This window comes from Rattus norvegicus, chromosome 4 (genome assembly GCF_036323735.1).
Source record: "Rattus norvegicus strain BN/NHsdMcwi chromosome 4, GRCr8, whole genome shotgun sequence".
NCBI lineage: Eukaryota > Metazoa > Chordata > Mammalia > Rodentia > Muridae > Rattus > Rattus norvegicus.
The window spans coordinates 42,807,553-42,825,111 of record NC_086022.1 but is presented as its reverse complement, the minus strand read 5'-3'; the positions used below and the strand labels follow the sequence as shown (position 1 = coordinate 42,825,111).

General features: G+C 37.5%; 1 protein-coding gene across 1 annotated transcript in view; it reads left to right on the top strand.

The window, feature by feature from the left end:
* The first annotated feature begins 257 nt into the window (after positions 1 to 257).
* Tmem168 (transmembrane protein 168) overlaps positions 258 to 17,559 on the top strand; it is a 28,141-nt gene continuing 10,839 nt past the window's right edge. Inside the window, exons 1-4 of the mRNA NM_001014054.1 lie at positions 258 to 457; positions 4,661 to 5,913; positions 12,690 to 12,832; positions 17,211 to 17,485. Coding sequence (NP_001014076.1) covers positions 4,786 to 5,913; positions 12,690 to 12,832; positions 17,211 to 17,485 — 1,546 coding nt within the window. The 5' untranslated portion in view covers positions 258 to 457; positions 4,661 to 4,785. The remainder of the gene's footprint in view (positions 458 to 4,660; positions 5,914 to 12,689; positions 12,833 to 17,210; positions 17,486 to 17,559) is intronic.

Below are 17,559 nucleotides of genomic sequence, written 5' to 3'. Positions count from 1 at the left end.
CAGTTTCAGTCCATTCCTAAACTGTGACCTTGCTGCTTTTGAGGCCTGATCTTCGGTGGTGGTCTTCCGGTTCCCTGCTCTTGCTGCTAATAATGGGTAGGAGTTAATCCAGGCCCAGGGTGGGGCTGCTGGCTTTCCCCATAGCGTTTGTAGCACTTGCCTCCTCTAGGCTCGCTGCTGGGCGTGGAGAGCCACTGGGAGGCCGGGCCAGGGAAGGAAGCGCGCATCGCGCGTTGACCCTGACGGCGATCCGTAGCGCCAGCAGTCAGTGGCGGAAATATGGCGGCAGTGTCCGTATTAGAGAAAGTTTCTATCGAGGCCCTGTGGTGCTAGTGCGGGAGGCCTCAGGCTCAGGTCCCCACACCACCTCCAGGTTCTGACTTGGAGGCTTCGCGCCCTTTTGTTTTGTAAGCTTCGCAACGGACGGAGAGAGGCTCGGTGGCGACCACTGATTCAGGTAAGGGGCATCAGAGAGCCGCGGGGCGGCTGAGGTCTGGGGCGCCGCCCAGGGTCCGGCTGACCGGACCAGGCCCCGCCCCGTCGGCCTCCCGGTGGGCAAGATGCCAGCCTGGGACCGGCGACCGCGAAGGGAGGGCGTTCCTCGGTGTCCCTCGTTGCCCCGACCCGGGTGTCTCGTTGTGTCGCCTTGTCCCAGGGTTAAGGGGTAGCGAACAGCCAGGTCCCAGCCCCACTTCTCCATCTCTCCCTAGATAGAGGCCTAACGGGAGAAAAGTTACTATAGCTGTTCAAACGGGAGGCACTTAAAGAGTCCGAGTTGCCATTCTTATAGTTAAGAGGTGGCCTGAAAGAGTTACTAGCAGGAACTCAGAGAAACAAATGCAGTTCTCCAACTCTTGACTGCTTAGTGTTGTTCTTTAAGGTTTTGACACTTCCCCTAGCTGGAACAGAAATAGACTATTTCTGAAAGATTATGAAAGCAATACACTATGTTTTAAAGTCCATTGTCTTAGGACACGGGGAGGACACTTTTCTGTTTTGGAAGAAATTTGGTGAATTCAGTAAAGGTTGGAGTAAAGCTAGGAACAAACAAACCAAAAATTTCTGGAATCTCCCTTAACTACTAGTACTAGCTATGGCATATTAGAAAGCTGTTTATTTTATCTGCATTTCTTAAGTAGTTGTTTCTATTATTAGTCCTTCCCCCATCCCCCAATCTTAACAAATTGAATGTTAACTTGATACTGAGCACTCATTGTGGAAGACAGATCTCCCCCGAGATTTTGTGACCTAGTGAAGAATGCAGACGTTAAACAAATGGTGAAGAAAAAAGAGTAGTTTTACTTTTCCATTTCAGAGGGAATGGTCAAGAGGCGATTCTCCTAAGAAAATACTTTTAAGCCCAGACCTGAAGAGTTTGACAGATAAAGGGCAGATGGGAGGAAAAGGAGTGTGTCCAGAGAGGGCATGGCATTTATGTAGTTCATAATTGAAGTGTCAGTGTGCTTGGAATAAAAAGTGAGAAGAAGAGCAGTAACAGTTGGGGCAGTTATTCCTGCCCAGTTTGAAGTGCCCTATAAGGCACTGAAAGAGTTTAGACTGTAATTCCATGGCGGTGGAAAGCCATTAGAGAATTTGCATAGTGGAGAATAGCAAGGTAAAATTTGCTCTTAAAGCACACTTTATGTAAGAATGGCAGAAGTTGGTGGGGAAATTAAAAAAAAAGGGGGGGGGAAGACATTCAAGAATGAGGTTATTGTCACCAAAATTTAGGTGGTGATTTTGGGGATACAAAGTAGAAAAAAAATGTGAAAGAGATGCTTAAAAAAAAAGAAAAACCAAGAACTGGTGAGGATTAAGTCACGGGTGAAGAAATGTGGAAGAAGGTTAAAGAAGTAGATAGGATTGAAGGTTGGGGTACTACTGGGGTCAAACCCAGTGCCTACCAAATACTAAGCATGATTTCTGAGTTACAGCCACAGCCTGAGTTTTTTTTTTTTTTAATGGACTTTAGCAATGACTTGCTGATTGACTCTGTTGTGATCTGTTTTTATTTGCCTCTGGAGTTTTCCATCAAATCTTTAGGGAAGGCAGCTCAAGTAAAAACAATCACAATGCTTTTTAAATTTGTTTTCAATTCTTGTTGAGGCTGTTTTTAAAGGTTCGAATGGATTAAAAAAAAACTTTGAAAACTAAGTCCTTTAAGAACGTGGCTGCAAACTATTTCAACAACACAGCTGTATTGTCTTTTTCAAAATTACATAATATGTGGACGCAATTGAGATTGCTCAAAGCCTAGGGTTGGGATTGAGTGTCTAAGGCATGATTTGAAAATGAATAACTTTCAAGAGAATCATGGATTTCTTGAAAAAATATGGATTCTTAGACTTTAGAAGCCAAGGGAAATTTCAGAAGGTGATAGTATTCATCAGTCTAATCATATTCAGGAGCTTGCAGATCATTCCAGAAGTTGTCTGAGCAGTTACACTGAGGGAATCACACCTTTCAGCGTCTTGAAGTGAGTGTATGAGAACTTAAACATTAGCTGTCAAGAGGGGAAAAAAATTGAGCGTGGAAGACAAGATGGGGAGAACAGACTTTTTGTGTCGTTGTTTCTTTACCCTTCTGTAGTTTTAAAAGCTGACCCACAAATGCTTAAGTACTAATGAGTGAAAGAGATATGAGAGCTTGGAGAGAGAATGGGATTCTGGAACCGGGAGGATTTATACAGGAAAGGGGAATGGATCTTTTTGACTGGAATGAAGAGATGCAGAGAGAGGTGGATTTGTGCTATTGGAAACCTAAGGAAGCTTCTTTTCTATGACCCTGTAGGAAGCAGTCATGTGGTTAAGATGCACTGAAATGTGGGTGTCAAGAGAGTTGAGAGAAAGGGATTAGCACAGTCTCAGATCAGGAAAAAGTGTTGACCAGGACACACTGAAAGGTTGTTTGATGAGTGTGGAGTAGTACCTTTTAGCAGAGTGTGGGAATTCTTTCTCCCTTTAGTAGCACTTATTCTGAGCCTATATTCTACTGTTAGTATTTTAAAGATCTCTCATTTTCTCTCTCCCTTTGTGTGGTATAGGAGTAATATTTTATGAAACTTTTTTGTAGTCCAGATTTTAATCAGTTTGTTACACTTATTTTAAAAAATCCACTATAAACAACAACAACAACAAGAACAACAACAGAATACTAGATATTTTCATTAATTCCACATGGCAAGAGGTGCTTACATGGAAATGTAATAGAGGAAAGTTACTTTAAATGCTTAATGAGTAGACTTAGAAATAAAAATAATTTTTGGAACCTTTGAAATTAGAAATAGGAATAGCACTTGAAATATGCTTGAAATCCTACAGTTGTTTGAGAAACATTCCTCCACAGCCAAATGCTAAGTAGGGGTTAATTCTAAGTTATCTCGTGTTTCTGTTGAGTGTCTTTATGATACCTGTATTAGGAAAAGTTTAAATAAACTGATCTCCTGTGTGTGTATTTGTTGATGTGATTCAAATCTAATGCCTTGTGCATCTTAAGGAAGTACCCTAGTACTAACATGTAGCCCTAGACCACAAAGTATTTGTTGTCTGAGTTAATATATGAGTTTTTGAGTATTGTAAGGTTATAAGCTATTGCGATAGATCTGTTCTTACGGTATACTGGAAAACATTGAAGAACTACCTACTGGGTGGATCAGTTCTTCTTTGTGTGTGTGTGCACTCTCAATATGTGTGCGTGTGCAGTGACATGCTTGGAGAGGTCAGAGGACAATTTGCAGGAGTTGGTCCTCTTTTTCCAGCATAGCACCATATGAGTCTCAGTGGTTGGATTTGTAGTCAGGCTTCACAGGTGAGCTATCTCAGTGACTCCCACAGTATATATATTTTTTAACCATTATTGTATTTTAAGTCAAAGTTATGAGAGCACTTATGTTGACTTAATTATTTGGGTCCTAGAAAAATAATTGTTTTAGTGACTTTTTGAAGTTCTTCTTAACTTTACTCTGACCTGGTAAGTGTTTCAGTATTTGGGTTTTTAGAAAGACGTTCAGTAAGGGATTTACTAAATAGATAGTATTTAGATGTGAAAAGTAAGTGATTATGCAAGTAATTCATTTTGGTAGGAGTGAAAGTACAAGAACTATGGCTCAACTTTTGGGACCGAATAACCGTATAGAGTTAAATTTTACTTCTAGTTAAGTTTATTAGCTAAACAATGTGACGACTGAAATTTTATAGCCTTTTTAAAATGGTCTTATAAAAAGATGTGGAGGATCACAGTAGTAATAATGGCCACCAGCTCCGTGTACTAGTGCTTTCCAATTAGAAGTAATAATGAAGTCTTCATTCCATTTAAAAGTCGAGTGACATTTCAGAGTGTCAAAGCTAAGGGCTTATGATGTACGCCAAACTGAATATTCAAACAGGAATAGATTAGATAAGTTCAGCATTAATACTGACACAGAGACTACCGATACTTTGTGATTCAGTTTATCAATATGAACAGAAATCATGGGCATTTTCCTTTGTGTAACTTGCAGAGTTTATAAGCCAGAAAAATTATTATTAAGATATATACAGTTGGTCTTTGAACTGGATTTCAGAAGAACCTATAGTTTTCTCTGATTCATTTATTTAGTATAAAGAAGATGGTACAAAATATTATATACAACTAACTGTGAAATATCTTTTTTTTTCTATAGGTCACTATAAAGAAAACTTCTGAGAAAATGTTGGAATAGGCGTTACCAACACATTGGATGCATTGAATGAAATACAGAAAGTTAGTTTTTGTGACGTGTGGGAAGCCCCCCGAGCGCCAGAGTACATGTGTAAATCACTGCGTTACTGCTTTAGTCATTGTCTCTACCTAGCAATGACGAGGCTGGAAGAAGTCAACAGAGAAGTGAACATGCATTCCTCCGTGCGCTATCTCGGCTATCTAGCCAGGTTCAACTTACTGGTGGCCATTTGTTTAGGCCTTTATGTGAGATGGGAGAAAACAGCAAATTCTTTAATTTTGGTGATTTTTATTCTCGGCCTCTTTGTCCTTGGGATCGCCAGCATTCTCTACTATTACTTTTCAATGGAAGCGGCAAGTTTAAGTCTCTCCAATCTCTGGTTTGGATTTCTGCTTGGCCTCCTGTGTTTTCTTGATAATTCATCCTTTAAAAGTGACGTGAAAGAAGAAACAACCAAATACTTGCTTCTGACGTCTATAGTATTGAGGATACTGTGTGCGTTGGTGGAGAGACTTTCTGGTTATGTCCGACATCGGCCTACTTTACTAACCACAGTAGAGTTTCTGGAACTTGTTGGGTTTGCCATCGCCAGCACAACCATGTTGGTGGAGAGATCTCTGAGTGTGATCTTGCTTGTCATGGCTTTGGCCATGCTCATCATCGACCTGAGAATGAAGTCCTTTCTAGCTATTCCAAACTTAATCATTTTTTCAGTATTGCTATTTTTCTCCTCATTGGAAACTCCCCAAAATCCAATTGCTTTCGCATGTTTTTTTATTTGCCTGATAACTGATCCTTTTCTTGACATTTATTTTAGTGGACTCTCAGTAACCGAAAGGTGGAAGCCCTTTCTGTACCGTGGCAGAATTTGCAGGAGACTTTCGGTGGTTTTCACAGGAATGATCGAGCTTACATTCTTCACTCTTTCAGCATTTAAACTTAGAGACACTCATCTCTGGTATTTCGTGATACCAGGCTTTTCCATTTTTGGAATTTTCTGGATGATTTGCCATATTATTTTTCTTTTAACTCTTTGGGGATTTCACACCAAATTAAATGACTGCCATAAAGTGTATATCAACCACAGGGCAGATAACAACAGCCTTGACAGAATCATGGCATCCAAAGGGATGCGGCATTTTTGCTTAATTTCAGAACAGTTAGTTTTTTTTAGTCTTCTTGCAACAGCAATTTTGGGAGCCGTCTCCTGGCAGGTAAGCGCATGGGTTTTCGTTTGTTTAGTTTCTTATGTCAGTGCTAAATAAGATCCTAGCTAGAGGTGCTGAAGATCTCAGGAGATGTTTGCCCTTAAAAGCAATTATTTTGTAAAGAGAGGAAGAGACTAAGATGGAAAGAATTTAATCATAAACTGTTTCTATCGTGACAGACTGTCTAGTTGGAGTTCTTCAGGCTGGGATGTGGGCATATAAGAGCAACTCTTCTTGGTGCACTGCTTTGCTTTGCCCCAATTTGTTGCTGCTGCGTGTATTATAGACGTGAGTGTTAAAGGGAGATATAGAGACTTGCTGGGGCATGGTGCTTCTATTCAGTGTGGGTGCCTCTAGGAGCCTGTGTGGGAGTCAACCCAGTGGTTGCCCCAGGGCAGCTTCCTCCTGCCAGCTTGCAGTAGCCAGGGACTTTCAGAATTAGATGATGTCAGAACGCTAACAAGAACTTCCCCCTCTTCCTCCTCTTTCTGAGTTGGCCACTTTCCCAGTCATAACTACTTATTCTTTGCCAAGTCAGCCTCATTCATGAGGGTTCTTTCCAGGTCATGAAATTCTGTTAACCAAGTACTTTCTTGGTCAGTAGATTTTTCTGCTCTGCATGTATCAGTGGATTTCAATATATGTATCAATGGGAGTACACCCAAACTTTCTATGGAATCTCTCAGCAAAGATAATGTTAGGACGGTCAATCTCAAGGTTGTAGCTGTCAGTGGTAGTGTTTCCTAAAGTTGACCCTTAAGTGGTATCTCATTTGGGTTTTAATTTATAGGTGCCTAGTGCAAGTTGTATCATTTTGTATATTATTACACTTTCAACATATTTTCTAATATCCCTTCCAATTTCTTCTTTGACCCCTGGGTTATTTTTATTTTTATTGTGGGAAATCCTAATATTTGTGGATTTTCCTACATCCATCTTGTTGATTTTTGGTTTTTCTTTTAATTGGATGATACAATTTGTATGGATTTAGCTTTTTAACAAAGACTTGTTTATGATATAAAAAAAAGACTACAGTGCTATTGGGCAGAGCATACTATAAATATCAGCCAAGTCAAGCTGGATAGTGATGTTGTTCTTATATCAGTATCCTTGATGATTTTCTATCTAATTCTGTCAATATTGAGAGATATTAAAATATGTATTTTCTCATTTAAGAAATGTGTGTGTGTGTGTGTGTGTGTGTGTATGTCTGTGTTAGGTATAGGTTTAGATGTACATGCTGCAGAGATCAGATGGCTGTCAGATTCCTTAGAGCTGGATTTGTGAATCACCTGATGTCGGTTTTAGAACTCCTTGTTACTTGATTTTATCATGATAGATGGCATAATTTAATACTTTCAATAAAAACCCATTACCTCCTGCAAAGCTTAAAATATTAACTATAGAAAGAGTGTACCAAGCCTTGTTCTCGGGATCTGTGCATTTGAGTCATGTGATGTTTAAGTTCTGAAGTCTGGGATTCAGTGATTTGGGGAAGAGTTTAGGATTATGCTTTGCTAAAAGTCTCAAGGGATGAAGTGGGCAGGTCTCTTCAGCAATACACCTGTTAAATGCTTGTTAATTTAGCTCTTCAAAACTAATGTAAATCCCCCTGAATAGATTTACATTTCCCAATTGGCTGCTACTTGATCACTGTTGTCTGTGATGCTGGCATTGTGCCTTACAGAAAAATAGACTTTTCAGCATAGTTTTCACTTAATTGATTATAGAAAGATTCCAAACTTTTACTCTGCCCAGTATTCTGTGAAAGGTAACTACACCAAGGGGGGCGGATGAAAGATCATCATTTCTACAAATCTGTCCATGAAACCGTTGTCTCTAAAGCTCACACACCTCTATATGTGAGCTCTCCTTGAACTTCTGCTGAAGAGCAAATGTAACATTCATATGAAACATAATTTGGGAAACACCCACTGGGTCTATACAACTTCCAGTTATTTCAAATGATTTTGAATCAGAAAATTACATAGTGAAAGGGAAACAATTAAGGTCTTCATTGATATAAAACTATTTTTGGAGAGAGTGACATTGCTAATTCAATTACATTGTTGGCTATTACAAATTAAATTGAGTTTTAACAGATTTTTATATTGAACTGTTTTTTACTAAATGTTTCTAAATATTGTTCCAAATATTCTCATTCATTCTCTCTCTCTCTCTCTCTCTCTCTCTCTCTCTCTCTCTCACACACACACACACACACACACACACACACACACATACACACAGACACACACACACACACACATACACACAGACACACACCACATTTCTGTAAGATTAATACTGAAGTGTGATTTCTTATGTCTCATTAATTCATCTTTCAGAGGATTTATACTGGAAAGGTTTTCCCCTGATTGGGTGGGCACAGACCTAATACTACAAGGAAATACAAGACGTTAAAGAAACTTTTCAGCAGATCAGTTTGCCAGCTTCTGTCAGGGTACATAAAAATTGAGATGGCATAAGCAACTCCTCAGTTATTTTTCTTTCATGACTTTTTTTTTTATTGTAACTAAGAAATCGTCACAAACTCTGTTTAAGTAGGTTTGCTTTTTGTTAGTTTTTCCACTCTGATATTACCAGAATGAGGCAAAAGTTTCATTCCAAGTTACTTTCATTAAAGCGTTGGAATTTCCTATTAGCTACTGTTGTAGTTCATAATCTCTGACTTTCAAACGCACCATCATTACAGCTGCCGTTTCTCACAGTTTGTTTTACGTTCACTTCCTGCCGTTTGCTTGTGTCTTACACTTTTCCTTTAAGTCAATTAGAAAGACACAGTAACATAGCATAGCTAGTATTGCTTTTATGGTAACTGATAGTTCATAGAAGGGTGTAAGGGAGACTGTAGCTCACTTAGAAACCCACCCCATTGTTAGACATATTTAGACATGCTTGCTGAAATATTTCACTTAAGCTTTCATATTCTTTTCCTTGCTGACTACTTCATTTGAAGATTCCATGGGGATTTGACACAGCTTTTTGTAGAAGCCCTTTTCACACCAACTAGAAAAGCCATAATACGGTTAATTTCACTGTAGGTGAGAGAATGACCAGTCCTGAATATGATGGAATCTTAGTGTATGCCTCACATTCAAAGGTGAAGTCTGTCAGTGTCGCATGACTTCATTTGTAGCACACTGGAAGGACTGCTCTGTCATCACTTGGCATGGGCAACAGGGAGCTCTCCAGTTTGCTGCTGAATTAGAAGTGCACAGTACTTTCATTTTTTTGTTTCACTTATTTGCCTCAGTTTAGTCTAGGTTATAAAGGGGATGTTATTTTTGTTTAATGCCAAATTTTTTTCACTTTTTCTAGAACATTGTAAAATGGAATCTTATGCATTGCTGTGACAGTGACACACAGTAGGACATTTATAAAGAAATGACATTTACTTTTGCAGTGTTAATACTGGGAAGCCCTATTTCAATAGTAGAACTTGGGGAGGTGTGTGTGAAAGGGAAGGGTTTAGAAGCATCTTTCACAGCTTTGAATCCTTACATAAGAATCATTAATTCATTTTTAAAAGTCTGTTTTAAGTTCTGTATCCATACACTTCCAATTAGACTTCATTTCCTAAGATTGCTCTATTGAGAATTCAGTTTCCAGAGTATGCTTTGAGGGAACATGTTGAAACCATTTCAAAAGAGTAGATGTTCTTTTCCCACTAAATCCCCTCCCCAGCAATGGTCCGAATAGTGTTTTCTCCATACAGTATGAGTGGATACAGTTCCCAACAGATAACTTCTAAGCAGTGAATTGGGAACATCATGGTGTATGCTTTCATAGATCTAAATTATATGTCAGTCACCCTGTCTGGCCTGTTGATGCAGTCAGCAAACACAAAGTGGGGACTGATGCTGGTAAATGTGGTCTACCACTGTAGGTGAGAGAGGGACAGTCCTGAGTATGATGCAGTAAACTTTTACTATGTAGGAAGTACAGGTAATAAAAACATGGACCACTAACACTCATTTACTGTTGACTGTGTGCTGTGTGTAATTATATGACCAACAGTGCGGGTTTCTTTACATACAACACAACAATGCTTTACACTACGTTACAAGACAGGAGGAAGTTTTCAGTTCCATTATGATCTGTGGGACACGAATAGATAACTTGTTTACAAGTACAGAATTGGTGTATATGGTCCATAATTGGGAGGAAGTATTGTTACATTGTGCATAACTATTGTTTCCTCTTCACCTAATTTTTCCATCCTTTAAATGAGGACCCTGTGTGATAGTGCATGCTGTTAATCAAGGTACAGGTGGGTGGACCTTCTTTCTATAACAAGTTACAGTCAAGCTAAAACTACAGCCTGAGACCCTGTTTCACCAAACAAAAATTCCAAACAACCCACCAATCAATGAGAAAAAACTATTAGCCCATCTTCTCCATTTTAATAAGACCTGCCATTTATAAAGTGCCGTGTGCGCTACCTCCATTCTCTGTACTGTGTATGTCTAAGTGGACTGAATTCTTGAAACTGTTGGATGTAGCTATCCGTACTGTTCTCCTTCGAGGCAGAGATGCTCTTGAGAGATGAGGGATCTTGACGGTTGTACCTGGTTGAATCTCGGAAGCCTCCCCTCCCAGGCTTGACTCTGTAGCGGGTCATTGCTTAGTTTCATGTGCTTTCACACTTGGAAGACCATAGAATTACTGCATCTAACTGCTTTGGTTGGCTATAGGGAAGCATAAGCAAGTAGATTTGCCTGAGATCAATTCCACAACTGAGTTTTCACTTTTATATAGGTTGTGGTTTTAAATATTTTTGTGGTATTGTCTCTTGAGAACATTCAGTCACGGAATAGATTTCTAATGCTTCTATTGGGACTTTGATGATTGTACATCAAGTCACCTATGTAATAATTAGATATTTACATAAAAAGTAGTTCTCTAGATTTTTATTATTTTGCTTCTAATGACCTCTGTATTTTGTTGAGGCCTAGAGAGGTATGGCTTTACTATTAAAAAGTGGTCTATGAAAATGGAAAGTTCTGATCCCAACATAACAAATACAGTGTCTCTCAAACACCTATGCCTCCAGCTTCAAGGGACCTGACTTTCTCTTCTGGCCTTTGAACACATGGGTGCATGTAATTGCACACACATGTACACACACGTGAATTCAGGTATTTATAAGCTAAAAATATTAAAGAGGGGGTTGGGGATTTAGCTCAGTGGTAGAGCGCTTGCCTAGGAAGCGCAAGGCCCTGGGTTCGGTCCCCAGCTCTGAAAAAAGAACCAAAAAAAAAAATATTAAAGAGATAAATCTTCTGTGTAGTTATTTTTAATTCAACAAACATGAGCACTTTAATATGAACAATGTCTTTTGAAATTATGTGATGTATATTACATAAGAAATATGTATAAATTATACAACAATAATGTAAAGCATAGTATATTAACACTGAAAGGGGTTTTGATACATTAAGCTGACAAATGGGAATGTAAATATATACAGATTAATGACTTTCCAGAAATGTTATATATTAGCCCTTTTTAGTAAAAAATAGACCCGTATATATGTACATATAAATATATGTTTGTTATTAAAATATTTATAAAAAATTGTATGTGTGTTTTGTTTGCATACATGTTTGTGTACTGTGTATGTATCTGGTACCTGCACAGGTCAGAGGAAGGTATTAGATCCCATGAAGCTGGAGTTACAACCCATTGCGAACTATTTTGTGGATGCTGGGAATCAAACTTTAGTCCTGTGTAAGAACAAGTGTTCTTCTCTCCAATGTCTATGTGTGTGACTATATGTACATATATAATATATATTATTTATGAATATTATATATATTATGAAGTAGGGAAATAGTCTAATAGGCTATTTGAAGTGATTTAATCATTTATACATTTCATACTTTCAATGTTCAGAATTGATTATTTTACACTGAATGATTATAATTTACTCTAATCTATATTATACAATTGATAAACTAACCATATTGGTCAGTGTGTCTGTTTTTCATTATGAATACGTTTTCTCCTTTTGAGACAATGAGCCACTTTTTAGTGTTGACATTTGTTCCTGCATATAGGCCTATCTATTTATACACCAGCAATGTAAGAATCTGGAATTGGCCAGTATTAAAAAATACAGTAAATGGCTACTCCCCCCACCCAGCTTTTTAATATTTAATTTTGTCATTTTAATTTTTCTGTTTTCCTGCTGCTTTAAAGGTATTTAAATATGCATAATATTTGTTGTTGTTGTTATGAGCTACAACTTAGACAAATTGAGTTTGGGCCTTTTAAAAATGAAATTAATTTTTAAGCCTTATGGCCTTGACTTTCCTTAAGGTTTTGTTCTCATATTTCTGTATGCTCTGAACTTTTCATGCGATAGGACAGTGAGTCCTCCGTGCAGCAGCCTCCTTGATAAAGTAATAGTCATGGGTATGTGGAAAAATGATGCATATGTGGGAGAAATGGTTTTTCTTTTTCTCTTTCATATCAGAGTTGGTTTATTTTTGTTTTCAGTTTGGATGGAAGGTTATTTAACAATTTTTTAAAAAATATGTGCTGTGTCTAGCTACAACTTCCAGAAACCTTAGCGTTCTGTTTAAGGGTCACTGTTGTGGTAGTTCATGTGTGTCTACAGATGTGTGCAATTACTTAAGATTATTTTTAGATTATCAGTTGTATTCTTTTACTTTGTGAAAATAAAAACTGAGTTAATAAACACATATATAAGTATCCACAAATTATATAAACCTTTTGTTTTTAATTTCTTTTAGCCCACAAATGGAATCTTCTTGAGCATGTTTCTTATTGTTTTGCCACTGGAGTCCATGGCTCATGGGCTCTTCCATGAATTAGGTAACTGCTTAGGAGGAACGTCTGTTGGATATGCTATTGTGATCCCTACCAACTTCTGCAGGTACTGCGGTCTGGGGGGCTTGACATTGGCGTTCTCTCAATGATTATGATAGATTGTTTTACCACAACTTTATTGCTGTAGAATATAGTGCCCTTGCACGTCATCCTTGTGTAGAAAGCTTGTCTGTAACTGATAATGTGATTTTGATTAAATATAAATATCTCGATATATATGTTTAGTTCGTATTTTGACTAGGCCTTAGAAACTGTAGGAATTTTTCAAGGAAAGGTCCTTCCTTAAACGGAGTGTCTGACACTTCCTGTGAACCAGGGTCACAATAGAATGTCTAATGGACTGAGAACCTGCAGTCCCAATTGTCTCTCCCATGGACAAATTGTAATACCTCTGTACCTCAGTATCCTTATCTAAAATAATAATGGTATTATTATTAGAGGAACTTCCTAGAGAGCTGGCAAGATTTAGGATTTAGAAATATTCTGTTCTATGAAAAATTCTGCACTAACATGACAGATTGGTAATTAAGTTTATTAAAATTTAATTTTATTGTAGCTTCATTCTTATAATTTTTTCCCTCAAATATAGGGGAAATTTGAAATTACTAATACTACTACCTTTAAATCCTTTAACAGATAACTATATTTACAGTAAAAAAAAATAGTTTCTTTCATAAATGAATTCTGACTAAACTTTCCTTATAGTTCCTTTGGTTGGGGAGTTATCTTGAAACATTTTTTTTTAAATCTGGTTTCAAATATTTCATAGGAACCCCCAAATAAATCTGTAATTGTTCTGTGTTGAAGGCTTACTAGAAGTAGAGGGGTCTCATGAGAAATGGAGAATTTTAGGAAACGTCTCATCAAGTAAGACATGGCAAATATGTGAAAGAATTTGTGGAAAGAATAATACAACATAATTTTTGCCCCATTATAATTTCAGTTTAAGTGAGTTGATTTTTTGGTTACCATTAAATGTCAGAAATATGTGCTTTTATTTTAGTAACACTGACACATTATTAGAATAGGATTGATGGTTCATGAAGTAAAACTTAGGGTTTCAAAATTTCTGAAATTTTGTTTTGGAAAGAGAATGGTGCTGATTTTCTTTCCCAGCATTAAAAGCTTTTTATTTCTGTGAGTTGTCAGGCAGAGGTCAATGTTTCCCAGGGTTTCATTTGCTTCAGGATCAGGCCCACGTCTTCAGTTAGTGTTCAGTACTATAATGACCTATGCTATAATAACTGTCTTAGAGTTATCTTTTTAAATAGATAACATCTTCTGCTTTAGACTGTATCTTGAGTTAGTAAATTTTAAATGCATTACAAAGATCTTGTGTTTTTCACTACAGAAATTAAATATATAGTCACACTATTGCTTTTTATGTTTTATGTGTCAATTTAGTTTTCTCAGGAAGAAAATGTCCTTTTCTTTGGTCTTGAAACAGTTAGTACAATCTTGATTTTAAAAATTCTTATTCAGTAACTGTCATTCAGTAAGAAAATACAAATACGGACAAAGAATTGTGCTATGTATTTCATGAGACATTGTTCCAGCCTTACTGTTTTACTGATAAGAAATACAAGTTTTCAAAACTTTGTTTTGATTTTTCTAAATTTAATTGTTGAAATGAAAGGAGCTATAGAAGAGAAACCTGCCAGTTATTAGCATGGTTGATGATGGATAGTCATTCTAGATAATGGATGAGAATGTACTAGAATAATTCTTTTTTAAAAATGTATGTATTTTATGTATGTGGCTACTTTGCATGTACATTTGAACATCAGAAGACATCATGAAACTGTTGTGAGCTGCCATGTGGGTGCTGACCATTGAACTTAGGGCCTTTTGGAGAGCAGTGAGTGCTCTTAACCACTGAGCCATCTCTTTAGCCCTGTACTACCAGCAATTTAAGCTTATCCCTGACTAGCTTACAAATAAATGAGACTCAGACTATGGTTATTTCATTTTACTTTGACAATGACTGGGGTCACCCTAATTTACTCTTCTAACTGCAGGTCTGGCTACCTCCCCACCAGTGCACCTTGCTGTTCTCCTGGCCATGTGCTCAGGGCTCCTTTCCTACTTCTTTTCTTCCAATCTCTCCTCCTTCAAGCAGGTCACTCTGAAGCCACCTACCTTACCTCTAAACCCCCCAGTAACTGGCTATAGCCAATTTCATTTAACCAATAGTTCTAAATTAAGGAACAAGGTTTGCACAACAAATGCTTATAAACCTGAGAAGTCTCTGGTAGGCCTAGACCTTAGGGTATAGAATTTAGCATTACAATACATAGCAATAGACCCGACCTCAGTAATTCTCTTGTTTTGTCTAAATAAAAAAAGACTCTTTCTTTTAAAATAAACAATATACCTTAAGAACAATTATGAAATTATTATTACGATTATTTAGTAAAAGTTGCATTAAAAAAATCAGTCTATTTATATTTAGTAACTCAGGAAAAAGTATTCTATTATCGTCCTGTCCTGGTGAATTCAGAGTTCTGTATCTAAATCAATTCTATCCTAACCTGTATTACACTACAGAATTACCATCTTAGACCTAAAATATCTTTTTAAGTCCTAAACACCTTAAGATTATAGTAAGACTATGACTATTTTGTCTTCAGCCCCATCAGAGGCCTCAGAAGAAAATAAATACTACTTGTATGCAGGAAGCACAAGGATATAGCTTCCAAAAAAAAAATAAAATTAAAGAGACAGCGACCACTTGGATAATCTCCAGTATTCTCTATAACGTTGGAATATCTATCTTCAGCCTTCTGACCCAGAATATCCGAAAGAGCTTTTGTGAAGCAGGAATTATGAAGGACTTGCTTACTCTCTTTTGGCAGAGCTTGGAAATCAACTTCCAGGAGTGTATCTGCAGATAAAGTTAGAGCATTTTCTTTCCCAGTGGCTAGCTTGCCACAATCGAAGCAACTCCATATGGAGGCCTTTTGACGCTCATCATCTGTTTCTAGGTTGAGTGGGGCTGTTGCCAGGACGGCTATGTCCCAATGTCAAAAGGCCTTACATTAGTCAGAAACATCGTAAATGGCATATTCTGGAGTCTCTGGGTTTTGAAGACCATCTGAACAAGCAAACATTGCTTGCCTCCAGCTTCCTATTACCTGTATAACCCAGAATGTATATCTGTAATAATACAAACTAGAGTTTAACATGACTTGAGTTTGATTGACTGGCTAGTAATTTGCATTGCTAAATTATCCTGAACAGTTTGTAACAGCAGCTATTAAAAGGACTGGGATTAAACCTGGTCCTTTTAAATGAGTTGCTTAGGCACAATGCCTACCTAAGAGTTGAAACATACATATATTATGGTTAACAGAATTAATCTTAAATTTGTCTCAGTATACAAAGATTTATACCAATGAAACCCTTAAACCTTGTCAATATACAAAATTCTGTACCAGTACAACAAAATATAACCTTTTTGTATCATACAAAATTTTGTACCAATGTAAGATTATGGCTATAAAATGCTTTTGCCTTAAGACCTATATTTGTCTAATTTTGTATAATAATTACATATTCCCCCTTCTCTTTTCAACTCCCTTTCCCTTACCTAGGAAAGAAAGAGAGAAATCCCTGAGTCTAAGCTCCCTATTTTGTTTTATCCCTATCCGAAACCATAATTATTTATAATATCCCTTAAAATGACAATATATCTATAATTCATAAAATAACCAAAACCATCCACCCTAACTTAAGGGACTGGGATAACAGTCTTCTTATAATGCTTCCTACTGATTTGTGGCAAAGAATTCCTTTTGTGGGGGCACCCAAGAAAATTAGAAAAAAATGTTAGAGTTAAGACTATATATAGCAAGGCATTTGTTGTCCTGTCTCTGTAAGGTGAGAAAATGCATGTGTAAATGTAGCCCTGACAGGAACAGTCTGAAAACGGGACTACCTGAGCTAGCTGAAAATGTCCCTGAAGCAAGTCGCTAGAGGAAACAGCTTTGATATAGTTGAGGTAGGATCAGGCAGGGAGCTGGAACAACAAGTCTCACATCTCAGCATCCTCAAGGCTGAATCCTATTAGGGCTCTCCTCCTTGTCTTCTATTCTGCAATATACATACTTTACAAGGAATACATAGCTCTATAAAGACAGTTGCTCAGGACAATTAAGTATGATTTCCTGCTCTTTGTTTGAGGAGGTGAAAAACAATTGTCTTTCTTTAGAAGTTAGTTTGATCATATAATCAAACTGCAATGTAAATCTCCATTCATGCCTTATGAAGGGATGGTCTGAAATACTACATCTTAGAATTTTGTAGCCAATAAGACTTATTGGCCATGCAAGATGAAGTTCTGGCTGGAGACATGTATATGTCCCAGTCAATTCCAGAATAATATTTTTTAAAAGCCAGAATTTTCTTTTTTCCTCCTTTTGCAGTCCTGATGGCCAGCCAACACTGCTTCCTCCAGAACATGTTCAGGAGTTAAATTTGAGGTCTACTGGCATGCTCAATGCCATCCAAAGATTTTTTGCATATCATATGATTGAGACCTATGGATGTGACTATTCCACAAGTGGACTGTCTTTTGATACTCTACATTCCAAACTGAAAGCTTTCCTTGAACTCCGGACGGTGGATGGACCTAGACATGATACATATGTTTTATATTATAGTGGACACACCCATGGCTCAGGAGAGTGGGCTCTAGCAGGTAAGTTCACTTTTGTTTTGTGAAGTACATATATTCATGGATTATTCACATAGAGTCATTAAAGTTCTCAACTC